The 27860-nt window shown below is 40.8% G+C and overlaps 2 protein-coding genes across 4 annotated transcripts in view; both read left to right on the top strand.

Moving 5' to 3' along the window:
- Positions 1-166: 166 nt before the first annotated feature.
- Positions 167-27599, top strand: mosmoa (modulator of smoothened a). The gene is made up of 3 exons (XM_054759478.1): positions 167-1090; positions 20248-20460; positions 26287-27599. Exons 1-3 carry the CDS (start codon positions 985-987, stop codon positions 26469-26471), a joined length of 504 nt encoding a protein of 167 aa, XP_054615453.1. The 5' UTR covers positions 167-984; the 3' UTR covers positions 26472-27599.
- The window catches only part of sdr42e2 (short chain dehydrogenase/reductase family 42E, member 2), a 30836-nt gene continuing 29936 nt past the window's right edge, over positions 26961-27860 (top strand). For all 3 annotated transcript variants that reach the window (XM_054759461.1, XM_054759459.1, XM_054759460.1), the window contains exon 1: positions 26961-27103. The gene's annotated coding sequence lies outside the window, so the exon portion shown is untranslated. The remainder of the gene's footprint in view (positions 27104-27860) is intronic.

The raw sequence follows: 27860 nt of genomic DNA, 5'->3' as shown, positions 1-27860 counted from the left end.
AAGTGTATTTATTATTGTGTTTTTCCATTAGCTACTTATTAATCATCAATATATAATATATTTATTCCAGACATGTTTTGCGATAACAAAAAACAACCTGGTACAGATAGGACGGCCCAGGACAAGACCCCCACTTCTTAAAGGTAATATCGCGAGACTGAAGCCCCCTCCAGGACGAGAGAACAGCGGCCAGTGTGTGCGCTAGCCTGCGTGGGGACCAAGTGGGTGTTCATGTTCGTCTGATGCCATTAGGCAGAACGGGAGGCTCGGCTAACGGTGGACGCGTGGATGGGAAGCCAGATAACAACGGTGCAATTTTAACGGACGCTTTTGGATCTTTAACGTCGCTTTTTTGTTTGTCCCCCCACTCCGAGAGAAGAACAGGGAGGGAGGCTGGTCGGCTAAACAAAACAGAGGGAGTACCAGATGCTGTTCCAGCGGAGCCCCAATAAGCGCAAGACGGTGATGGGCTCTCCTTTTCCCGACGGCTAACATTAGACTTGGGCAAAAAAAACACGCGTGGCTTCTTCTAATCCTGAATTGTGTGTGTGAAATGCTAGCCCAGTCTTGGTCTCGGCCGTCGAGCAGCCTACGGGCCGCAGCTCGGCTCACTGAGCCCGAATCTGGGAAGTAGCTAGCCGCCTGCTAGCCACAACTGCTGTGACCGATGCTGCTGCCGCTGTTAAACGCATCCAGAGGACAACAAAAGAGGTCGCCGTGAGAGCTTATTGTTTGACCTTACTCGCTGCCATTTGAGATGTGATGCTTCGGTGTGTGGCGTCTGTGTAGCTGCAAGCTCTCTGGAGCTAACAACATTGTTGCAAAATGCACAGTGGAAGCACAACACGGGTCTCCCGCTGAGAGTAGGGGGGCGAGGTTAGACTGACAACAGCCGGCCCACTGTCCCCCTCATCGCGGGGTCAGATTTGAGTTCCCTCTCCATCTCACCCCACGTCCTCCATAGCCTCATTGGATGAAGAAGATATGGATAAACTGACCATCATTTCAGGGTGCCTCTTTCTGGCAGCTGATATCTTTGCAATAGCCAGCATTGCAAACCCAGACTGGATCAACACTGGCGAATCAGCAGGTAAACAAAGCAGACTCTCAACCTCACTTTATCACCTCAATTACCAGAGGTTTTATCACTTGTGGTTCTTTATGTCAGGGGCATCCGACCACTGGGGACATTCAGATTGATATACAGTTTTAAAAGTATATCAATTTTATTTTTGTGTAAATAGCTACGTCAAATGAAATCAGTAGATCCGTCCATTTGTTGTCTCCATTGCTTGTCCTAATTAGGGTCATGGGTGAGCTGGAGCCTATCCCAGCTGATTTTTGGCGAGAGTTGGGGTACACCCTTGACTGGTCGCCAGTCAATCACAAGGCACATATTGGCTCAAACAGACAACAACCATTCATACACGCACTGATTGACAATTTAGCGTCTCCACTTAGCCTCTCATGCATGTTTTTGGGATTTGGGAGGAATCTGGAGACGGGTAGAAAACAAACCCACACACGCATGTAAACTCCACACAGAGATCTTCAGCTGGAGATATGAACCTTCGATGTGACGCTGACATGCAAACCGCTAGGCAACTGTACAGCCGGTTGAATTAATTGTAAATGTACAGTCAAACCTCGGTTTTAGTACATCCTAGTTTTCATTTTGCCTCAGTTTTTGTGCACTGTCTTGGTTTTTGTACAGTATTGCACCTAACAAACTAGTCCGTTTGCCCTGTACTGTATCATTCCACGAAATAGAGGCTCAAACAAAGCACCCTACGCATTGCTGACTCACTGTCTGTGCATTTTTTATTGAGTGCAACTGCTAAATAACCTGCCATGGGGCCAAAGAAAGTTGCGAGTACCAGCACTTGGATGAAGAAGGTGGAAAAAACGATTGTCCGCACCATAGTCACTGTAGTCCACAACAGCAATTAGTTTCATGCCGTCATTTAAAATTATTTAGAATTTTTTTCTGCATGTTAAACTATATTCATTCTCTATATGATGTATTTTTTGTTAATATTTTTGGGTGTATTATTTCCTGTGGGAAAAAATGACCTCAGTTTTTGTACGCTTTGGTTTTCGTCACATTTTTTGGAACGAATTACGGAAGTACCACTGTAGTCATCCCTCGCCACATCGCTGTTCAAATTTCGCAGCTTCACGCTATCACAGTTTTTGAAACATATATTAATGAATAAATCATGCTGTTTTGTGGCTGAATACGGCCTATTAGTAAAAAAAAAATGCACATTTGAGCAAATTTTTAAATATTTTATATTAAAAAATTAAGCATAAAAATGTCAAAAGTATTCTACATTGGTCACTAGATGACAGTAATTCTTCGGTGAGACAAGCACCAGACGTGATCACTGGAACAACAGGCATTTATTGCAGGTTTAAATGATCTCACAACAGACATGATAATAATAACTAGGGATACTCCGATCAGGTTTTTATACTGCAGATTCCGATCATCCATGAAATCGGCCGGTACCGATCACATGGATTAACTAAATTTTTCAATTTATTTCTGATGTGGGCTATATGGCCAGGGGTGCCGTATAAGGGGGGGAAGTTAGGACAATTCCAAGGTCCTCTGACTGCCATGGGGCCCAAAAAATAGGTAATTGTTAAAAAATAAAAAGCAGGGCCCCAATGTGATTTTTGTTTTTTTCCATGGGGCCCATAATTCCTGGCTGCACCCCTGCTATTGGCTGTATGATATGAAAAAAGGAGCCATAAAATCACCTTAATTTAGAGAAAAACATATTTTTACTTTTTCAAGAGAACATATATCACTTGTGAAACTTACAGAGGATGAGATTTCTTCTTTAAGGAGACTTTGGATGTGAGATCGAGACATTGGTGGAGACTCCCCATACTGCGTCAAGTGTTTGTTCTTCAAATGCCGTATTAAATGAAAGCTTTTTAACATGCTACCCCCGCAAGATATTTTTCATGGCATGTTTTTTTAAATTTTATATCACTCTCACAAATGTCAGGTCAGTTCTACACAGCAGACATGTTTGTTTTGGCTTTGGCATGCCTGCGCAATGTGAAGGAAAGTGGTGGTGGGGGACCCCTCTCCATGACGTGAGAGCAAGACACTACACTGTGCACAGGCATTGTGAAAGGCTGCAGGCCTGCAGTACTACCTAGGGGTGATCGGCGTTAAAAGACATTTATCAGCGTATGCCGATCACATACTTTTTCATGGAAATCGGCCGATATTGATTGGTGGCTGATCGATCGGAGCATCCCTAATAATAACATAATCATAATAATAACACAGACCACTGTTGCGACCGTAACCCACGGCAAGCTAAAACGCTACCCTGAATCTCTGACGTCACGACCTGTCCTCCACGTATACGAAGCATATTTACTGCGACACACACGAGCACAAGTTTTGTTTATGTCTTAAATGGCTTATTTTCTCTGTTTATATCAACTATGTTGGGTAATATGAATGTAAAGATAATGATAGGGCTGTTATTTCATGTCTAGAGGTCTGTAGTATTGTTAAAAACCCTATTTAGAGGATCTAGAGGATTTCTTTGCTCTAACTACAAAATATTCAATTTATAAAGAAGGAATCCTACTTTGCGGAAATTCACTTATCACGGTCGGGTCTGGAATCAGTTAAACACGATAATGGAGGGATTACTTTATATCCACTTTGGAAATAATGTGGTTTACTTTATTTAATAATATTTGTAAAAATAATGTATTTTATTTAGATGTCACCATGGGGTTAAAGTCAGGCAGTGTGTACATGAAGAGACAAACGACATTAATAAGCTTTCTCACTAGGGCTGCTGTGGGAAAAAAACCTTCCCAGGCCAATGAGGTTAATGGGTAGACAAGAAAGCAAAATTCAACCCAAATTATGACAGCCGCTCCTTCAAATATGGTTTTGTCACATGGAGGCATGCTAATGCCCCAAATCCCTGGTGTGTTGTTGTCATTTTGGATTAAAGTTACAAGGAGCAATACACAACTTTCTACAATGGCATGAAGACGATGTTTCCGGTTTCCCTCCAATTACTTGCGCTTTTCAACCACCACCAAAATAGTCAAATGGATTGTAAAAACATGCTGCGCCTGTCACTCGCGCACATCAAACCACACGGTTATCATCTTCTCTCTGGAAAACAAACTCCAGACTCGCACCGAGGATGAATCGGTCTTAATTTAGTGTGTTTTAATTGGATATTTTGCTTTTCTTTGTCTTCTACATCATTGCATGACAATACCATGAGATTGCTAGGTTACTACTAGGTTATTTTTTTTCACCGGTCTGTCAGAGATTTGACAGCCATGTGTCATCCACAGATATATGATTTACTGTATATACAGCTTTCATGCCCCCTTGATCAGGGGTTGAGGCAGTCTGACGCAGGCAGAAGACTTACAGGGAGGCGGTGCAGCACGAGAAAAATAAAGAAAAACACACCTACTAAACTAACTTCAAAGACGAAATAATTCGATTTTTACTTGTGATGGTGAGAGAGTCAACATAATCTGATCTCATCTTCTACGTTTGATGTTTGATTACCAGCTAATGTATACAAATAGCTGGCTATCTTACTTTCCATGCTTGTTTACCTGTCACAGCGGTTTAAACGTAAACAACAAGCTGGTTAATCATGAATAATAACAGCTAGCAGCACCGGACCACAGTATTGTAAAGTGATCACTTTGTCAGTGAAAGTTGTAGACAAAACCATTTTTGTTGCTGTTGCTATGGCGTCCCTCGTGATTTATTTTATGAGATTGGTGCTGCATTCACGCATCTGTCCTGAAAACATTCTCTTGACAGACAGCTGCATGTCTTTGTTCCTGCTGCAGGACGACAGCTTAGTAAGTGGGTCAGGAGGGCTACGTCGGGCTACATCGTCAACAAACTCACATTCCACAAAGTACTAATGCCGCACAGAATCAGCAATTTGCACATCATGAATTATTAGATGTAACTTAATGATAACAGATCTCTGCGTTGTTGCACCACAGCGGAAATGAAGTACAGTGCGTTGTTGTACTCTGGGTGTTGTTTAAGAGTGCGAGTAGAATAGTGACCAACTTCCTCTTGGACCGTCTGAGCTGTCACTTCCCCATCTCTTTCACTCATTTGGATGTGCTTTGTGTTGGGGAAAAGCGCAAGAAAGGAAGCACACTGTTTCACTCATTCTGAGCATATATCAAGATTTACATTGGGTAGAGTTTGTTTTTGGTCTGGCGATTGGCCAGTTTTGATGATACGTGATGGATAGATGACGTGATAGATGACGAAAAGATGATGCTTACAGTGAATATAGACCGTGAACACACACTTGTTAACCTCTTAGTGTTCCACGGGCCATCAACGATTTACATGGTAAATCCCGATTTTTCCAGCGCCCCCTATATTTGCGATTAGGTACGAACTCAAGCTATGACCCCATTGTGTTTTCCAGACCTTACTGCCATTTTGAAGACATATTTTTCTGAAAAAAATTATAGGCCTCCTCCTTTTCAATGTATTCAAACTCTTATTAATCAGTGTAAGTAGCACTGATATCTCACAATCTAACAGTAACGCAGATTCTGACTGTTGGGGATAAAAATAGCGCTGCAACAATTAATCGATGAATCAATTATCAATTATCCACTTTTGATTTTGATGTACAATTGTAAATATTCTCTGATTTCTGCCTCTCAAATGTGAATATTTTGAAATTTCCTTAGCCATGCATGAAAGCAGAGCTATTATCTTGTGTTTTAGGCAAAACAAGATGTTCACACACATCAGCTTTGACTTTGGAAAACAGTGATTGAGGTGTTTGCCTCTTTTCTGATATGTTGCAGACCAAACCACAATTTGTTTGTGTTTGGTTCATATTGATTTGGTCTGTCTAGGGCAGGGGGTCGACAACCCTTACTATCAAAAGAGCCACCTGGCCCTCTCACCCACTAAGGAAAAATAGCCTGGAGCCATAAAAGATCGGCTTAAAACAACATCTTATAAACTTTTAATTAATATAAAACTCTTAATTCTCTTAATTTGACTAGTTGCAACAAATAGAAGTGCCGTGTGCATGTTACAGATGCCAACTAGTGGGGTTGTGTTAGCGGGGTTGCGATAGTACCAAAGTGCGGCAAAGGTACAAGGAGGCCACATTACTTGCTAGTTTACTAATACACTACATAACTGCGTGTGTGTGTGTGCATGTGTGGTTTTTATTGGTGTGTTTTCTTAACAGAGACAGGGTGGTCTATTTTGAATTGTTTTGGGTTATTATTGTGATTTTTATTAAAGGGCAATTTTTGCGAAAAGAGACAGAGTCCATTTTATTTTCATTGAGGGTTTTTTTTGTCTTTTTTTGTTGTTAAGTTTATTATGTTGTTTGTTTAATTTATTTAAAAGTTCTTGATATTCCAATTACAATGGAAAATTCTCTTGAGAAATTGAAGTTTATTGCTTTTGATACGATGTACTCTCATTATTTTGCCATATAATGGCAAATGGTCTCAAAAATGTTGTCGATACTATCAATTATCGACAATAATTTGTTAGACAATTATCATCCAGCAAAATTTGTTATCGTGACAGGACTATTTATTGTATGAATCTGTTAGATTTAGGTCTGGGATCTGGTCGGCCCATTTGAAAATTCTCTTTTGGAATGAAAATGAAAAAAACGTTAGATTTGGCTAAATTCACTCTTCAGCTTCAGCTTGAAAATGTGCTTGTGTTCCCCATTATCTACCCCACTGTACATCCTCATAAGTGAGCATTTGTCATACTTTCTTTCAATGCTGAATGTTGTTTGTGACAGGTCTTGTTGACACACACATCCCACTGTGTGCTCATTGCTTACAGCAACTTCATTACAAAGACAAGGATGTTGTGGGCTTTGACATTTTCCTTATGAATCAGAGGAATGTGACAAGAAATACCAACTCTTGGCCATTTTTGGTAGGTTTGCTTTTTTTAATGTAAGGAAAGGAATATTTGATCAAAAACAGATGTTCGAATACAGGGTTATAGTTCCACATTCTTATCAGATCAGTACCTGGTACGAGACCACAGCCATAGCATCCTGATTAGTTTCCAAACAAAAGTATTTAAATATATTTATGATGTATTTATGAAATATATATTAGAATAAGAGGTTGTCCATCTGCTTCGAAGATTTTTTGGGTGACCAGCACATGTCACAGTTTTATATGAGTTATAATATTAGCCAGTTAGTTAGGACCTTCTTGTCAGTATAGCAAGATTGTAGTTGGTCATGTGAAAAAAATGAGGACACCCCATGATATAACTCATGTACTTTGAAACCACTGCAATCAAAATAGTGAACATTTGTTAAAACATGCACCTCCACTGTGTTGCTTGTCGTGATACCACTGATTTCTTTTTCCATTTCCACAAATTTAGGCTAGTATCGGTGATACCGATACTTTGTGCAAATACACCTAATGTGTAACTTTTAAAAAGTAGTGTACAGTGTTCCCTCTCTCCATCGCAGTTCACCTTTTGTTTTTTGTGAAATTTTAGTGCGAACGCGTAGTGTTCTGCATCATGATTGGCTAAGGGAGAACCCGTGCATTGTCTTCTGTGTCCGTATTGGCTAAGGGAGAACCCGCACATTGTCTTCTGCGTCCTGACTGGCTGTAGACCATCGTCAATCAATCTTCTTCGTGCCGAAATGCTGTGTTTCCTGTTGTCTGATCGCTAGCAAGCAGCTTGCAGAGACTCTGAACTCTGCGTGTTTGCACGTTTTCTTGCTCACAAGGCTAACTTGCTGCTGGCACTCTGTGCATCCATTCACGAGTAGCCCCGCCTCCACGTCCTGGACAAAGAGGCTGAATGTGAGAGGAGGGTTCACTTTCTCCGTTCATTCCACTTTAGCACCAACGCGCACAGACAGATGCAGAGTGAACCCTCTTATCATCCAGCCTGTGTGCTAAAGAGAGTCGAGGAAGAGCCGGCAAAATAATCTTTTTTTTATAGTTCGATTCATCGATTATCGTGACTGGCCTAATGGCCGCCAAGAAAAAAAGCCGTCTCGCACTCAGCACTTGGCAACTAATTGGCCACAAGTCATTGACCATTTTTCTAATGATTATACACCTTTAAGGATATCTTTATTATTATTATGTGTGCTATCATGTCCTCCAAAGCATTTTGAGCACAACCCGTAAGGAGTGCCACAATGTAATTTACAGCCACCATGGGGTTTTGTAATTCTTCACACAATTGTTCTTGCTATCCTGACATTGCTGTTACTGAATGAGGTCCGCCAAACATGTCATTTTGTCACGTGCGTAAACATAATGCAGCACAAAACGGATGTGTGAATTTCCCAGCACATTTTTCCGCATAAGTAAGCTGGCAGAAACGCCTGAGGTGAGACCGTGCAGCGAGTGACCACAAAGACGGATTGAAGATCCATGACATCATTGTCCTCACTTCAGTGCGATATCCTCGGGCAATAACACTCGAAGCTGATTTCCTGTGCTGGGCATTGAGAGGACAAAGCCATTGTTGCTGCAGACAGAAACTGTGATTCTTGGCAGCTCCACTTAACGACTGCCCTCCACATTTGCCACTTAAAGTGGATGTTGTTTCTCTAGAGCCTCAATAACCTCTGAATCACTCTCTACGCTCACTCGTGCCCAAAAACTGCTAAATCATATCCAAGAACAGGCTGCCTACTCTTCGCACTGCCACCCAAGACCGATGGCAGATTATTACATGAACATGCTGTTCAGCAGCAAAATGAGACAATTTTCCCCCCAAAGCTCTCCTCAGCAGCCTGCAGGTAGTCTGAAAACTTTATGGTTATTAGGTATTTCATCAATCTAATACTCTTATCAATAGGGGTATTTGTTTGTATTTTGTAACATCAGAGATCAAATGGATTTATCAACTTGGCAGCAGGCAATTGGGTTGAAGTAGAACTGGAACAGAATGTAAATATGAGCGACCATTTAGAATTCAAACAAAAATAACTACATAACTGCAATAACTTAATATTGCAATACAGTAATACCTCGTTCATGGCGGTTAACCGGTTCCAAACCTTACCATGATAAGTGAATTTCCGCAAAGTAGGATTTCTTATTTATGAATTTAATATTTTTGTAGTTAGAGCATAGAAAGCATGTTTACGACCTTCGAAATTCAGTTTTTTAACATACGTAGAACCCTCTAGACATGAAATAACACCCCTATAGTCACCTTTACACTCGTATTACCCAATATAGTAGACATAATAACAGAAAATAAGCCACCTAAGACATAAATAAGATTCCTGCTCGTGTGTGTTGCTATAAATGTGTTCCCTAGGGGAGCGGAGTGGCGGGCAGACAGGAATTGACGTCGGGGATTCAGAAATGAGTGTTAGCTTGGCATTGGTTACGGCCGCAACAGTAGCCCGTGTTTTGTTAGCGATTATTGCGCCTGTTGTGAGATAATTTAAACCTGCAATAAAAGCCTGTTTCGCCGATGAAGTCTGGCAGGTACTGTATGTGTCTCACTGAAGATTACAGTAACATTACTGACACCTAGTGACCAGTGTAGAATACTACATCTCATTGAAACATCTTTGAATCCATCTTCTGAAACCCTTATATTTGTGTTTTAGTTCATTTAGCCATTTTTATGCTTGAAAATGCTTAATTTAGGAAAAACATACATCAAATTTGCATCAATATGCAATATCTTTTGACCAGCAATAGTCCATATTCAACCACAAAACAGCACGATTTATTAATGAATGTCTTTTTGAAATAACGTGAGAGTGAAGCCGCAAAATTTGAAGCACAAAGTGGTGAGGGATGATCACCACTGGCCAATACCACATAAATAAATTGAAAAATCTACAGTTAATCCACGTCATCGGTATCAGTCGATCTCACTCATGAGTGATCGTATCTGAATCGGCAGCATAAAACCCTGATCGGAACATCCCTACTCTGTACGCATTTTGACCGTCACGCTTGTACGTGTCGATGCTCTCTCGGTAATCTTTTGCGCTTTCAGTTGGAAGTTGCCATGGCAATCTGCGCGTAGGTGGAGTGACAAGCTCTCGGCAAATCACAGCGCTCTGTTTGTAATTGCCTCCTGCAGCTGCCACTCCTAGCAAATACCAAGTGCAATGTGGAGTTCACTTCAATTTACCCAATGCCTCAAAACAAGCACAAGCAGGGATTACCATCACCGCCGCTGCTCTTGCTTCTGAATGTGCATCCCTTGTTGTCCGTCAATGCAAGCAGCATTTAGAAGATAAAATTAAGATGTTTTTTACCTGACGATGTTGTGGGCCACTCGTCAAAGTCCCATTCATCTATTTGATGTGCGTGTTGCTGTAGCGTCCTGATAGTCACACAGAGACTGACGCTGTTTTTAAGGCGTATTAACGGCAGCAGTAGTGCTAATTTCCATCACAGTATGCAGCTCATGTCACAAGTCTCTCCCATAATCACAATAACACCACTTTTTTCACGCTCTTAATTGCTCTTGCGCGCGCACGCATGTATCGCTGCACGGAATGAAACTAACCCACCTTACCTTAAATCTTCATGTTCTGTTGTTAAATAAGGTTTAAAAACATGAGATAATGTTGCACATTTCTTATGACACAAACCAAAAAGCTCGGCTAAAAGCAGTCCAAAGTGTGGCACAGGGGCCATTTACGGAACTTGGCTCATTTTTTCTTGGCCCACTGCACATTGTAAAAATAAAACCTAAAAACGTCTGTAGCATTACATTTATTTGTACTAAATAAAAAAAAACAACTTTATATGTATACATCCCCCACTGCACATTGCAACAATTATAACAGTAAATAATAAATAATATAATAATAAATAAATAATATAAAAAAAACATCACATTTGTTTGTACTAAATTATTCATATACGCAGTGTATGTGTGTCGTAAATTCGGGACTATAAGCAGCTACTTTGTTCACACGCTTTGAGCCCTGTGGCTTCAACAATGATGCGTTTAATTTATGGCTAAAAGAACTACAATTCCCATGATGCTTAGAGTACAGATTCAGGAAGTAGTGAACTGGAGTCGTGCAACGAACGCTAATATCAGGTTTTGAAGTCTTATGCAGCGATTGTGGTTTGATCTGACAAATCGTAAGTAAGTTTGATCAAGTGTAGAGTTACTACAGCTTCTTCTTGGACTGCGGCAGCTGTTTAACTCTGATAGGGGGAAAAAAAGCGTCTCACTCATCGGAACGAGTGACGCTGGGAGCACGCTGGGAGTGTAGGTAGGATTGCAAGGTTTATAGTGTGTCTTTCTCTGTAAATATCCCATGTTACAACATGGACACCGGCTAAGCAATATGGACCAAAACCTATATCCCGACATATTTAAGTTGAATATTGATATACGATATACATCCCAATATTTATGAAGCAAAGTGAGTTTAGAAAAAATCTAAGCCAAATATGAGTGTCAAGCTGTTTTATTAAAATAAATACTTAACATGAGGATGTTTTTTTTTTTATTTTAAAGCTTCATGCAAGATGCACATAAAAAAATCATATCTAAAAATAGCCTCTAAAATAAGGTAGGCCATTCTTTTTTGGACTTAAATACAGAAAAAGCCAAATATAATCATTTTTATAACAAACCTTTAGCCATGCTCAAATCCTAATAAAAATATGAAGGAGTGCCCAGTTAAGGAGGAAATTTTAAAATGTCAGCAATTAAAAAATACTTTAAATTGAACAGTAGTATTTTTGTAGGTAAACATTTTTAGACGTCACAAGCATGTCCTTATTTTATGCCAGGAACACCAACCTGTCAACTGCATCAGGCTTAGCAACTGTCTGCCTAATTTCCTTGTACATTTGTGGCAGAGCTTGTCGGGCTAAATAATTGTGGCTGCGAAGCTCGCTGGACATCGTGATTCTATCAATTCAGCAGGTTTTTAAAGCCATTTTTTCCACTGTTGCAACAGGGACCATATCTTAGCAATGTGATAGGACACCTCTGTATAATAGCACACCACTTTGCTTTTCCTTTCATGAGGAACACAACAGGAGTGCGGCAGACAGCGCGTAGCTTCACACATTCCTCGTATTGGAGTTTGTGCCAAGTTTTAAGGTGGTGAAAATGATTTTTTTATGCTCGGAATTCGAACCTCCACATTACAGAGCTACCGCTTGTTCCTTCCTGACTAATTCTTCCACCGCAGACGCTGTCGCTAAGCTTCGACTGCCCCTCCTCCCTCCTCATGCATGCAGGGATGAGGGAGATACAGCGCAAATCCAGTCTATATCGATATCAGCGATATGGTTGGTTTTGATATTGTGCTTATAGTAAATATTGATATTTTAAAAATATTGATATACTATATATCGCCCAGCCCTAGTATGGCCTATATATGTAAAGAAAACAACAACTTTTTTAAATTCCCTTCAAATTTAGTGGCTGCGGCTTATATTCAGGTGCGCTCAGTAGTCTGCAGTTATAATATTGGACATTGAATACGAGATTGGAGTACTCATAAAATGTCTCCAAGTTTGGCAGGTTTGTAATTGATTATCATCCCCTAGCTTTGACCGCCTTTGTGTGAAGTGAAAGGTGGCTTTCAGGTGCTCCCTCCCCGTTAAAGTGTGGCATATCAATTCGCGTTTTAAAGGTGCATCCCTGGGCTTATTTGTTTTTAAATTAAAAATCCAATACAAGTTTTATTCGCAGTAATGGATGCACTTGTGCTACACCGAGGGGATTGCTTGATGGCTTGATGTGAAGGGAAAAGGGTATTTAATGGTCTATTGCTTCACGGCAATCGTTTCTTAAAAGCAATACTGTATTTGTGTTGTTGTTTAGATGAAGTTGTTGATACATTACAAAGCACCTTTTTAAGGGCACTTGTTCACATTCCAATTGAGTGTGCATCTGGATACAGAAAGGAGTTTGGTGGTAAAATGGAGCATTGAACCGGGGCGAAAGTAATTGCCTTAGTGTCAACAATATTCCAAATTTCTCAGACTCTGAGTTTGACAGTAAACTCTAGAGTGCTGTACTTTTAAGTTTATAAGATGTAGAAAAATGTGTTTCACATTTGCTACAATATGTACTGTAAATGGTACCGAGAAACAGAGGTTGGCTGCTGTTGCCCACCGAATATACTTACTGCCCTGCTCGTCATCGCTTCAGAGTTTACAAACAGCAGTAACCGCTAATGATAGCATCGCCATGCTGAGGATGAGAATTCACCGCCATCATTTCCTCTCATTTGGACCAACGCGTGGGGAGCCTCATTTTGATCCCAGAGAGTTAATTGCAGGGCAACGGGGCACCATGGGGGCACAGAGGTTAGCGGGCGTATATCATGGAAAATTGGCTAGCAAATGAGAGACGGGGATGTAATGCAGGAGATGTCTGACTGACAAAAGCATTCCTTTTTAGTTCACCTTTGACCCACAATGTGCACAATCCACTGTGCTTGGAAATGAATAGTTGACATCATATTTTTCTGCCCTCAGTATATATTCCCATCTCTGCAGTGAGCATTAACATCACAGTTTTATTTTACAGCTGAGTGAGTGTCAGTGTAAGCCCAGGAAGGGGTTTCTATCAACTGGTAGATACTAGGGGTGCTCCGATCGATTGGCCACTGATCAGTATCGGACGATTTCCGCGGAAAAGAATGTGATTTTTAATGGTGATCATCAAAATCACCTGTGGCTCGCACTATTGCAGCCTGTAGAGATTCCTGTTTGCAATGTGCTCTAATGTCTTGGGTAGTGGCTCTTTCCCCCTCTCCTCCTCCCCTTTGCAACACATGCAATGAAAAATATCCCGTGCGGGTAGCACATTCAAAAAAACTTTAATTTCATACGGCATTTGAAGAACAAGCACTTGACGGAGTATGGTGAGTTTTCGAGACACACAGAGTGTCGCTGGGCTACACTCGTCCGTATGTGTGTGACAGCCAGAAGGCTAAGCAAATAACCGGAAAAGTAATTGAATTCGGACTAGATGACAAGCCTTTCTCAAAGGTGGAAGACACCTCGTTCTGCCGACTTCACGCTACTGCTACCTGGAAGGAAATATTTTAGACACGTAACCCGGCTCTACCAGACAATGTACTTACATCGAAAGTCTCCTGTGAGTGAGTGTCATCGTCTAAGTTTCACTCGTCAATAGGGCTGACGAATGATTACAAATTTTAATCAGATTAAACAGTGGTTAAAATAATTCATCATGATTAATCACTATTAACAGCTACGTCTGAAATATGCCCATTTTTACTGTATTTAATTAACAGAAAGATAAATGACAGGAGAGGTTTATATATGTTTGTATGTATTAACAGTGCCAAATGAACTGAATATGTCAGTCAAGCTAAACTGCTCAAGTCTAAAAATCCATTTGTCTAAAACTAGTCTCCTTAGTAGTAGCAGAACATTTGAATCACACTTTAAATCGTGTCATTATCAGCAATGAGGGGCTGTTTTCAAAGACATCGCGTAATTTAAGGTCAGTTTACTTGTTTTCAGTGTATTTTCCAACATACTTAAGTGTAGCAAATTATACATTTGAACTAAATTGTCCATTGGTATGAATGTGAATGGTTGTTTGTCTATATGTGCCCTGCGATTGGCTGGTGACCAGTCCAGGGTGTACCCTGCCTCTCGCCCGAAGTCAGCTGGGATAGGCTCCAGCATACCCCCCTGCGACCCTAATTAGGAGAAGCGGCATAGAATGGCTGGATGAATGGATGAATTAAGAGTTAGATAAGAATATCCACTTCATGGTTTTCTTGATCTTTCCTGTTGATTTACACACACACACACACACACACACACACACACACACACACACACACACGCATTATAAAACCATTTTTGTGATGTTCGGAGTGTTCCTATTTTTTTAATTGTTATTTCTAGCCTGTAATTGCACATTCTATTTTATTTTGGAGAGCAGGAAGTGTTTCATCTCTGTGACAGAGCTGTTTGGTCACTGTTTTATGGTAACGTTCAAGAAGAAATACTGTAGTCTTACATAACAGTTATTCTTTACTTGAATATCACACAAAATAATAGCTGTAAGTATTTTTTTTAATTATCAATTGCCTGGTAGTTTGCCAAATTCTGACAGAAGATGAGTAATCTTCAAAAAAAAAACTCCAAGCAACTCCTTGCTTTTCATTTGTACATTTGACAAAATAAACATTATTTAAATTGTGTGACTCACACCTGTTGTTATTTCCTGATTGGAGGCGTCCCTTGTGATGTGATAACATGGCTCCCCAGGACAATGGAAAATGGATCTGGTGTAGAGCCTGTTCATGGCCAACACTGGTACAACTCCGGCTCTGAACTCAATCTGCACCAGCACCAACGCTCGCTGCAGTAGAAAAGTGGTATGAGTGGTACACTGCAAAAAAAAAAAAAAGGCATGTCCTGTAGCAACATAAACACGCTGTGCATTTGGCATGGATACGCTGAGCTAAAAAAAATGCTATGTTTTGCCACAAAAACATCAAGCTTGGCTTGTTTTCCGTGGCGTCATCCCCGTGTTGTGTTGTGTTGCGTGTCTACCCTCCAAATGGCAGACATTCCACTGAGAGCTAGTGAAACAGCAGGAGACCGGCAGATTCTGGGGAAGTGGTCGTAAAGCGGTGCTGTTAAGTGCAAAGGGAGGAAAAAAAAACAACTTTAGCCTAATGTTCTCCTGTTCTCAGCACATGTTGGCCTCTCTTGCTCCCTCTGCTCTTCAATTTGGCCAAGGTTACTCTGTAATAGAAGGGCGCCTTCAGGAATAGATGGCCTATGAGTCATTCAGGTACCATTTTTGTCTTGAGCTGTGACCTCCATTCGCCCCAACCCCAGGTGTTATTTCATAAGCGTTTTGAAGAATGAGAAGGGAATTACCATGGTGATAAAACATGCTATTAGCTAAAACTGACAAAATATCCCTTGAACACAAATTGAACAATGGAGTTAGAGAGTTGCTATTGAAATGCCAGCTTGTTTTCTTGTTACAGTAAAAGCAGCGCTTTCACTGGGTTTTATAAAAGGGTCAGGATTTCCTCTCCACGGCCAGAACCCACCACACCCCTACAATAGCTCTTTCCAAAATGTGCTTGCTTGCTGTGTGTATCCAATACAAATATGACGTTAAAGTGTGCATTCAGAATAAATTTGGTTTACATTGTTCAAATGCAAATACAGCAAGAAACTGAGCCTGATCTTTGTTTCATTTATATATCGGCCACCTGCAGAGCCACCATCTGATTTCCTTGCCCTTTCTATTAAAGGGTCAGAAGTGGCTGGGAACATTGTACACTACAAACTTGTATTTTTATCATCATTACAACCATTTTGTGGCCTATATTGCTTACTGCCAATTGAAATTATTGATTCTATATTGCCAAATTTTTATGCGGACGACTGCTTCTCTGGTCATTATTTATGTACATTTTGGTAATTATGCATGACGGCTAAACTGCTGATTGAAAAGGAACATCAAGTGTGCACTGCACTAATCTGCTTTTGCTTAGTCAGCTAGAAATTCCCCTTGAGGACGCAGCCTAATTGAATTCCCTCATCCAGAGTAGCTGTACCGGTGCCAGTAAAGCATGTTCCTGCTTTGACTCCTGACACTTTGCTGTGACGCCACTTGGGCTTTGTTTCTCTCACTGAGAAACATTTAAAGTCTGGTCGTAGATGTGCACGAGGATGACAAATTTAGAGGGCTGTTGGTCAGAGTCAGGTTTAGAGGAAGGCTTCAAGATGCTTGGGAATACTTAGCTGAGAGTGTCAATTGCAAAGTCAGTCTTCTGTGCTAATGATTGATGTTTGATTTGACATATGCTAAGTGATACACATGCTCATGTTTGTCAGCAAGTGTCAGTTGATTTTTTGCCTATTTTCATTGCATCTTTTGTTTGTTTGCTGAAGTAAGTCAGTGAATATTTAAGAGTATTGTTGGAATCTAGCATATTGACATGAATATATGATGTTTTTTTCCCGAGAAAAAGCCTTAAGTGGCTGGTCATCTTATATTTGAAGTCTGTGTATTTCTGCATACCTGAATGTGAAGAGTTTTAGCTCGGAGCATCCAGCTCCATTGCCGTGCCGCATATTTTGTTTGTTTGCGTAAGTAAGTCAGCAAATATTGAAGAGAAAATTGTGTCATTATACCATATTGACCCAAATATACAAGTCCAGTCGTCCCTCACCACTTTAGCGCTTCAAATATTGCTGCTTCACTCAAAATATATTCATTAATTAATCATGCTTTTTCATCATTGAATATTTGTAAAAAAAAAAAAAAAAAAAAAAAAAAAAAAAAAAAAAACATTTATATTTAATTGAATTTGATGGGCTTTTTTGCCTAAATTAAGCATTTTCAAGCATAAACATGGCAAAATGAACTAAAATACAAATATAAGGCATGTTTCAATGTGATTCTACACTGGTCAGTAGGTGTCATTAATGTTACTGTGTTTGGTGAGACACACAAGCACCAGACTTGTTTGTTTTAACAGGCTTTTACTACAGGTTTGAATTATCTCACAAAAGGCACAATAATCCCTAACACGAGCTACTGTTGCAGCCGTAACCCACGCTAAGCTAAAACTCAACTTTGAGTCCCCAACGTCACTTCTTGTCCCCTAGCACCAGAACACATTTACAGCGACACACACAAGTACGAGACTTATTTATGTCTTAAATGGCTTATTTTCTGTTATTATGTCTTCATTATTTTCTGTTTCATGTCTAGAGGGCTCTAATACTGTTAAAAGCTGTATTTAGAAGGTTGTATACGGGTTTTCTATGCTCTAATATGAAAATATTCTATTTATAAATAAGGAATCCTACTTTGAGGATGCAGGATTATCCCGATCGAGTCTGGAACCACTTAACCACGATAAATGAGGGATTACTGTATAGCATTATTTCTCTAAGAAAAAAGTTTGAATAAGATGGGTCGTCTTATAGTCAAAGTTTATAGATTTATGCAAGGAGGTGCCAAACAACTCCTCCCAAAGCGAGGTTTTCTTCCTGTAATACACGCACTCGTAACTTAGAGAGATGCTGGAGACCCGTTTGAAACCGATCTCTCAAAGGTTGAGCAAGTTAACAAACAACAGAGGAAGAGTTATGGCGGTAATTTTAAGATAGTTATAATAAATGAAACAGAGTCATCAACAACTATCAAGTCGCTAAGACATATGATGTCCTTTTATATTGTAATGTAATACAGTGTTCCCTCTTTTATTGCAGGGGATAGGTTCCCAAAATAGCCCGCAACTTTACTTGTTTGCCATTATTGTGGATGTTTTACGGCTGTGAAACCCCTCACAATAAACTTTATACACTTTTCTCAGACAGGCATTAACGTTTTCTCACATTTCACTCTTCAAATTTCATTTGAATTTTAATGATCAATCTCTTGGACACAAGAAATTAAGTGACTCACGTATTCACTCCTCTGGCGTGCCTCGTCCCGGTGCCATTCGGCTGTGGTGTTTTTGTATGCTTGTTAAAACATATTGCTCCTGCTGTAGTATTTTACTCCTCCTCGTAGTCCTCCATGAACCGAAAATTCAATTACAGTATTCCATAATGGCAAATTGATGCAAATTTTTGTTTGGCCCAAATAAAATAACCGGCGCTCGTGACTGTCACTCACAGCTGTTATTCCCGTACGTGGTATATATTATTGCCACACACACACACACACACACACACACACACACACACTCACGCACACACACACACAGAAGCATTTTCAGAGTAGTCACCAACAATTTTATTGTACATTCATGTTGTTGTTATGATCGGCAATCAGGCATGGGCCGGTATGAGATTCTGATGGTATGACAACCGTGGGGAAAAATATCAGTTTGACAAAAATAACTGAATTTTTTCTAAATAAATAAATAAAATATAGTTCTCAATGCAGTCTACTATGGCTCATCCTGCAACTGAAGTCACAACGCAATAGATTTTCTTAGTAAAAAAAAAAATAAAACAAAGCAAAATGCAATCAAGTGACCCAAGAAGGTCACAACATGAATAATTCTTTTAAAAACTCGTAATATTGCGTTATTATTTCATGGTGGCAGGTCACACTTTTTCACAAACTTTTGTTTCTGAGTCATGTGATTGTTGTTAGCAACTGAGATGTTGTGAAGTGTTTGTTGCTTGTTGTTCAGTGGAGAGTAAACACTTTATATCTCTTATCCTCCACTCCTGTCTCCTTCTCAATCACATCTCTACATTTGGTGACCCTCGACATGAGTAATATGTGGAATGACAACAGCGCATTGCCAGAACCGGCACCGCTCAATGCTAACGGGTCAGCTAACAAAGCCTGTGTTATCTATGCCCTTTGTATGGCAACACAACACACGGCAGTACTGTAGTTTCAACACATCGAAGCCCAGTTCCGACTGCGAGAAATAACACAGGACGTGACAGTATTTCCACATAATGGCCGTGCTGGTCCTCCACTTTCTCTCATATCGTACAAACGGTATGACGTAAAATTTTGGTGGTTTTGAAACCGTGACTTTTTCATACCTTGGTATACCTTGAAACCGGCCCCTGCCTATAGGCAATACATTCAATGACAGCTAGCATTAGTAGCTAAACTTTGCCAAATAGCTATCACTAGCTGACAACAAACATAACTACTGCAGTGCGCATGTTACGTCAGCAAGGCAGGAAGAGGCGGGATATAATGATATCAGGATGTTCAAATGTTAGCGCCCTCTAGGAACATGCTGTATACAATCCCTTTAATGGTCATGGAGCTGTCATCAACTGCCCATTGCTAACATTGACTATGGAAGAGCAAGCGAACCTGTCTTTCACTGATATAATTGGAGCCACCGCTGAGGAGAAATGACACCCACCCCCAAGCAGACCCAGTATCTGTGGCAAATTAAAAAAGGCTTTCCATTCCTTCTGGGCCTGTCCCTGCGATGTCTCATTGTCAGCAGAGCTGGTGCACTTTGGTCTTCCCTTTAAGGATCATGTCATTATTTTAGACGCAGATTCCTGAAATTGTGGCTGCTTGCCGTCCTATTTTAATCTGCTGTAATATATTCAGCCCCTTAGGCTATTTACACTATATACAATACACTTTAGGTGTACGTGCGTCGATATATTGTTAAATGTGTCAATATTTCAGAGGCATAGGAACAAAAAAATACACACGTTTAATTGAAATGTACTTCTTCCATCCAGGTGCTCTTACAGTTGGTCTAGTCCGTCAATGTCAGACCATCCATGGACGAGACCGGACCTGCATCCCTCCGCGGCTGCCTCCTGAGTGGGTCACCACGCTTTTCTTCATCATCATGGGCATCATCTCCCTCACTGTCACCTGTGGACTCCTCGTGGCATCGCACTGGCGCCGAGAGGCCACCAAATACGCCCGCTGGATTGCCTTTACTGGCAGTAAGTGAGCTTCACAATAAGCACATTCACTTTGATTTAAGCTGTTTTGCTTCGCTAGACTCGCTGTCAGCATATTCCCTCCCCTCTTCCCCGAATCTTTCGCCACTTTGCTCCGTCTCAGTGAATGCACCGTGACACAACCTTTACACAACTGTCTGTGCTCCTTTAGTATATCCCCCACACAGTATTTTTTAGACTTTTTGGAATTTATTGCGATATACTAACCATACAGATGTGTTATTTTTTGTATTTTCTTTCCTACGTGCGTCACTTCTTGTGCTCCCTGCGGCTGAATAATCAAAACAAAATGCTGCTTTTGCCTTGTAAGCTACTGTGTTTATTTTTGTTGTTGTCTGAACATCACCACTCTTTGTTTTTTTTCTAAACAGAATTCTAGAATACATAAACATTGCCATCTGATTCTTTGTCAAGGCCACTTTCATAAGGCTGTGTGTGGGAGGATAGACTTTAATTGGTCGCTCAGCTGAGGGACTACACAGCCTGAAGCACGCTGAAATACAGTTGAAGCTGTAGCATAGCCTTGGATGCAACAATGCACCGTTGTATTATTCTTGGCGCGCTCTTTGCATTTTTATGACGCTGAATTCTTCGTGTGGCGCTTTTGACAGACTCCCGCTTGCCAGCCTTGTGATTTGCATGCCGGACGAAAAAGCTGATATTAATGTTTCAAATGCAAATATCTAAACCAATAACCACACAGCTCTACAAACTTCATGTTGAGCGAACACAAATGTGCGCCCTCAGGTAAATTCAAAGGCATTTTTAGCCACTGTTAAACAATCATGCCCGGAGGGAAAAAGCAAGTTGTTGCCATGGCAATCGCTTCCCCGCTATGCTGCTGGTGGTCATAATAGGCACGAGGTGTATTAATAATACACTTATTTCCTCCAGCCGTTAATGCATCATAATGATTTGTGGTTCAAACGGGGAAAATACAACTGGTGCAATATTTTTGTTATATAAAAAGGACAGAGATAGTGTTGTTCTAATAGAGGAAGAGGAAGAGTCAACCTTCTATTTTAAGATTCAGTGATGAGAAGGCATCCAGCTGGAATTGTTTTGTTTGTCCTTTCAAGGTTGCTGAACTTGAGCTGTGATCATGAACATCACACCTTTTGGCCATCAGTCGGGAGAAGTGAAACAGTATGACAAGATTATATATTCTCCGAACCTGCAGACATTTTTACAAAGATCTTCTATTCTGTGTATGTTTTGAAGTTGTTTGTTGTAGGTGAAATGGAAATTCCATGGTTGTCATTGTTATATTATTGTCGTATAGTGATGATTAAAATGAATCTTGGATAATGTTTGGTCTTTTCAAGCTCTCTGAAAACAAGCCCAAAACAACAGGGAACAAGTCCAAAGTCATCTTTCTGGCAACACTTGGTGTGTGCATGTGTGTCTAGATTATGTCAAATTTATGTCTTATGTTCTCTTATAATGTCTATTATATTGTGTACTACAAATGTAAAGGTGACTACAGGGGTATTATTTAATGTTTAGAGGGTTCTAATAATGTTAAAAAGCATAACTGTTGTCTAAAACGAATCAAGAACTCTTTTATGAGCTCTGCATTAACCAGAAGCCGATCATTTCTGATGACCCTCGACGATACTTAAAAATCCAAATTCAGTCAACCAAGACCCTGGGAAAGACCAAAACCAAACAAACCGTACGGCTTGCTGGATACTAGTCTGAAGAGCCATCAATATCTTAGTGCACAAGCATTCTGTGGACATCAATAGCTAAGGATGTGGATGGATGCCATTATAAAAGAGAAGCCTCAAGTTCATTTGGTAGAAAGTCGCTGAGGTGGCCATTCATGTGGGCCAAGCAGGTGATGAAGGGGGGTGCAGAAGGTGGCCAGTCTAGCCAGTAGTCAAACTGGCTCATGGCCACTAGGACTGAATGGAAAGCTTTGTATGACCCGCACAGGCTATTTCAGTGTACACACTCAAGTTTCTTTAGGGTGTGACCCATGGGAGTGGAGTGGCACTAATATTCTTAACAAACTACAGTAAATGTGCTTAGGTCTGCCTGCCATTGACAACTATATGTGTTGAGGATGGTTAAAATTGTTTTGTGCATTCAGAGAAAAGCAGCATCTGTTGTAGTTTGTAGTGCAAATCAGCTCTTTACAATCTCCTCCAGTTATCACACAATTTATATGACCACTAATATTAGCTGCTTGCCAAACAGATGTGGGGCTAACAGCCAGATGTTGTATATTACAGCCATAACATACCTTCCCTAAACAATAAATCTGCTTAATGAGGAGCATGTTAATGCAGAACATGACTCCACTGACTCAGTCATGCACACATACTCAACAGTATGTTGAGAAAAGATGCTTCAAAATGCATTTAGATTAAATTCTTGAGTACTATGACCCCAAGATGCATTTTTTGGGGAAAGGTTACTAGTGCACCTGGGTTCGATTCTCCCCTGGGCATTTCTGTGTGGAGTTTGCATGTTCTCCCCATGTGCGCGTGGGTTTTCTCCGGGTACTCCGGCTTCCTCCCACATTCCAAAAAATATGCAGGTGAGGTTAATTGGTGACTCTAAATTGTCCATAGGTATGAATGTGAGTGTGAATGATTGTTTGTCTATATGTCCCCTGCGATTGGCTGGAGACCAGTCCAGGGTGTACCCCGCCTGTCGCCTGAAGTCAGCTGGGATAGGCTCCAGCATGCCCCCGCGACCCTAACGAGGAAGAAGCGGTATACAAAATGGATGGATGGATGGGTTACTAGTGCTATTTTGGGATCTGGCTTACCTACAGTAAATAAACAGTTGTTGAATCTGCCTCTTTGCAAAGCTTGAAATTTGATTACTCCTTTTCATCCTTTAAGCTTGCTAAGGAATTTAAAGCTGTTATCAGCCTGAAGTGGTTCAGAGAGCTTATTTAGTGTCTGTGGAGAAACATTTAGTGTGGGACTGAGGGACACTTGTTTTATGCTTAAGGATGGGTTTTGTGCTAGAAGGATTTGGGCTTTATCCAAATTAATTGCTGTCTTTAAGTGCGCTTGAGAAAAGAAACAACCCTATGCAGTTCATGTATAACATGTTAAAAGATCACTACATACAGTGCTGTGAAGAAGTGTTTGTCCCCTTTTTTGTTTGTCACACTTAAATGTTTCAGATCATCAAACAAATTTAAACATTACTCAATGACAACACAACTGAACACAAAATACAATGTTTAAATGAAACCTTTTATTATTAAGGGAGAAAAAAATCCAAACCTACATGGCCCTGAGTGAAAAAGTGATTGAGATCTATCAGTAGTGATTGAGATCTATCAGATCTATCAGGAAAAGGTTATAAAGCCATTTCTAAAGCTTTGGGACTCCAGCAAACCACAGTGAGAGGCATTAGCCACGAATGGCGAAAGCGTGTGGTGAAAAAAGTGGTGAACCTTCCCAGGAGTGGCCGGCCAACCAGAAGTACCCCAAGAGCGCACCGCGACGACTCATCCAAGAGGTCACAAAAGACCCCACCATAACATCCAAAGAACTGCAGGCCTCACTTGCCTCAGTTAAGGTTAGTGTTCATGACTGGCCATCTGTTTGTGACCTCAAGCTGAAACCAGCTTGGGTTCTGGAGCAGGACAATGATCCAAAACACACCAGCAAGTCCACCTCTGAATGGCTGAGGAAAAACAAAATGAAGACTTTGGAGTGGCCTAGTCAAAGTCCTGACCTGAATCCTATTGACATGCAGTGGCATGACCTTAAAAAGGCGCTTCATGCTGGAAAGCCCTCCAATGTGGCTGAATTACAACAATTCTGCCAAGATGAGTGGGCCAAAATTCCTTCACAGCGCTGTAAGAGACTCATTGCAAGTTATCACAAACGCTTGATTGCAGTTGTTGCTGCTAAGGGTGAACCAACCACTTATTAGGTTTAGGGGGCAATCACTTTTTCACAGAGGACCATGTAGGTTTGGATTTTTCCCCCTTTAATAATAAAGTCTCATTTAAAAACTGCATTTTGTGTTCAGTTGTGTTGTCATTGACTAATATTTACATTACTTTGATGATCTGAAACATTTACGTGTGACAAACATGCAAAAAAATTAATTAGGAAGGAGGCAAATGCTTTTTCACACCCCTGCAACCACTATATCTTAGATGTTAGATGTTTGTATCAAAGTAGATTCCCAAAATGAATCCTTTGATAGTGATTGATGATACCATCCCATCTTTTAATGAAGACAAATGAGTGACCATTTATATCTTGTAGTGGAAGAGAATATTGCCCTGAAATGTAATAAAATAGGAGAGAAGAGATAGAATAGAGTCCTCTACATGTTGTGAATATTTTGTATTCCCAGGATGACAAGATGTTGTCAAATTAAATGAGCCAATTCACTACAACAGCGATCGGTACTCCAGCAAAAATGTGTAGGTCAGATATTTAGGGACACTTGAAGGTGAAAATTCTGAATAATGCAGACCAAATTGAACTGAAGAGATGTGCTTGAGGTAAACAGCGTAAGTTAGACACAAACAAAACTGCTATGTAGCTAAGTTTTGCTCTGCTTCAGAATGTTACAGCACATGTTGGAATTCATGTTTCCCTCAATGAACCGCATCTCCCTGGTGCCAGCAGCACTCATGCAGCCCCCAGACCATGACACTACCACTATCGTGCTTGACTGTAGGCTATTCACGTGTTATTTAGACAATAATGGTTGTGTGTTAAGTATTTTCAGTGGAAGGAAAAGCTGTAGAGGTGGTCCTCGGGTTACGAACGAGTTCCGTTCCTTGACTGTGATGCAAGATGAGTTTTGGTGTAAGTCGGAACTTATACCTAAATTAGAGATGTCCCAATCCGATCTCTAGGATCGAGACCGGCTGCCGATCCGCTGTATTTGTGAAGATCGGATAACATCGGCTTCCCCCACGAGATCGGGACGTTCTGGTTGCCGTATTACGTTCTTTGTGCCACATTCCAACATGGTAGGTGCAGTAAAGCGCCTCAAAGCTGGTTGACACTCGACTCGCGCCGATGCCGCACCCACTAAATTTAAAGAGAAAAAAGATATAGGCTGCACCTGTCAATAAGCTGCAGGTATCCACGTTGTAACATGGGATAGTTACTAAAGATGTTACACAAAGATTTTTTTTCCTATTACTTAAATAAATGTTTTAACAGTGTATGTAACATGGCTAGTTAAAGAGTTGCCTACCAGAAAAGTCTTTCATCTCTGTCTTCACCTTCCTTGTCTTCTTCAGTGTCGGAATTGAACAGCCTCATAAATCCTTCGTTAATCCTTTGTCAGTCTCTCTCTGTAGTTCGTCGGCGCTCTCAATTGTCACTTTTCTCTCAAGGCAAATTAGCCTAGCCCTTGAGCTTGTCTTTTCCATCATGCAGGAGTCCAGCCTTTTAAAACCCTGAATTTGCTTCTCTGCAGAAAAAGCTTGTTTTCTCTGTTTTTTTTGGTCAAAATCAGGTGTTTTTGCTGAAACTACCCTATGTTCTATGATGAAGGCGTGTTTGCATTAAGCACAAAATAGCAGTTCTGAAGTGTACGAGATGTCGCAAGATTAGAACATGATCATAAATTTGCCGCATCGCTGTATACGCCCCAGGGTTCAAAGTGTGAGGGGGAAAAAAGCTGTGGCTTTTACCCTGGAAATTACGGTAATATATTTTTGAAAATCCACAAGAGTGAAGGTGCAAAATTTGAACCGCGATGCATTGAGCGACAACTGTATTGTAATAAAAATGGTTGCTGAAAAGTGAGAGGTGACTCCCGTTTGTGAGATACTGTATTTATCTATTTTGTGTCTCCCTCCAGTGATCCTGTTCTGCATGGCGGCGCTCATCTTCCCAATAGGCTTCTACATAAACGAGGTGGGAGGTCAACCGTATAAGCTGCCCAACAACACGGTGGTGGGCTCCTCCTATGTGCTCTTCGTCCTCTCCATCTTCTTCACGATAGTGGGACTGCTGTTTGCAGGCAAGGTTTGCCTCCCGGGCTGAGGTTCTTGACGGGTGCCCGCCTCTGGACAAAAGACCCATGAGGCCCTTGACAAAAAAAAGGGGATTTTACAGATAACGACTGAAAATCTTAGGATGACAAATTTGGGCGAGTTTCTGGGACCTAATGACGTATTGAACTGCTAAGATGAAAATACATCACAATACAAAGAAGTGGGCATAAGAAGGGCGAGGAAGAGTCTAGGATGGGGGGGCATGTCCCAGCACCCTGTCCCACTGTTCATTTGAAATATGGACTTCTCTGTGGGTTCTCTGTGCTGCTGTCATGGCAACTGCAGGGATAATACTGGCACACAGTTGTCGAGGACCACTAAAGCCCTCAAATACCTGCTGACGCCCGCCCTGCCCCACCCGTGGCACACACAGTCACCAACCGCCCTTGTTGCTATTTTTGGGCCTCTTTGCTATTTCAGTTGTGTGTTGTTTTCTTTCTGTTGTTGTACATTTTTTGTGTTCACCTTTCCACAGAAGTATTTTGAGTGTAAATGAATGAAAGCGGGGCCGCTGCTCGCCTGTCACATCGTATGACCTCAAGTGTGTGTGTGCGTGCGCGGTGGGGGGGATGAGCAGCTTCGGATGTGAGGAAGGTGCGTGGGTGGTGGCCAGCTGTGGAGGTGAGCACTCTGAGGTCACACACACACACACACGCGCGCACACACACACATACACACACACAGAGGAGAATGCCACTGAATGCAACCGCTTGTATGTGAGTCATTTCAAAGGTTCCATATTATGCAGTTTTTCAACTAAATTAAATAAGTCCAACAATAGTGTGTTGGAAGTGTATTGTTCCCCATAATTTATTCTTGATTCTGGAATTTTGAATGTTTAAATGTGCTTTTAGTAAGCCCTACTGAGAACACACCGTTTTGTGTGTCTGTAATTTTAATGCTAATGAGCTATGTTTGTTCACGCCTGCCTCTGACATTTTTGATTTGCACTGTAACTCTGCCCTTGTGCACCTTAACATAAAGGAGTGGGAGAGGACACATACGTTAGCTACAATAGCATAGCAAGGGGAGCTACAGTGGTATAACATTACAGTCACAACGCTAGGCTTTAAGATGTGTAGCGAAGCCTTTTTTCTCCTTTTTTTTTTTTTTTTTTTTTTTTTTTTTTTTTTTTTTTTTTTACAAAGTAGTTTGCGTATGCACAGGGTGGGGTTATCTAGATAAAGGCGGGTCAGAGGTGGTATCGGTTCCATGAGGAATAAAGTTGAATTTCTTCATGACATGAAAATTTGAAAAGCCATCGTTTGAACGAACAAGTGAGGGAGATGATTGATTTTTCTCACGTTTGGTGCTTATAAGCAAGCTCTAGACACACATTACTGTTAAAACATCATTAAAAAGTCAAATTACATACTAG

The sequence above is a fragment of the Dunckerocampus dactyliophorus genome, chromosome 18, assembly GCF_027744805.1.
Source record: "Dunckerocampus dactyliophorus isolate RoL2022-P2 chromosome 18, RoL_Ddac_1.1, whole genome shotgun sequence".
Lineage (NCBI taxonomy): Eukaryota > Metazoa > Chordata > Actinopteri > Syngnathiformes > Syngnathidae > Dunckerocampus > Dunckerocampus dactyliophorus.
This window is presented reverse-complemented; position numbering and strand designations above follow the sequence as displayed.

Bases quoted from the DNA above. Each gene is read 5' to 3' on its own strand.
- mosmoa (XM_054759478.1), top strand. From the start codon at position 985: ATGGATAAACTGACCATCATTTCAGGGTGCCTCTTTCTGGCAGCTGAT. The intron at 1,091-20,247 runs GTAAACAAAGCA...TCTTCCATCCAG, and splicing joins CAACACTGGCGAATCAGCAG to GTGCTCTTACAGTTGGTCTA. The intron at 20,461-26,286 runs GTAAGTGAGCTT...GTCTCCCTCCAG, and splicing joins CTGGATTGCCTTTACTGGCA to TGATCCTGTTCTGCATGGCG.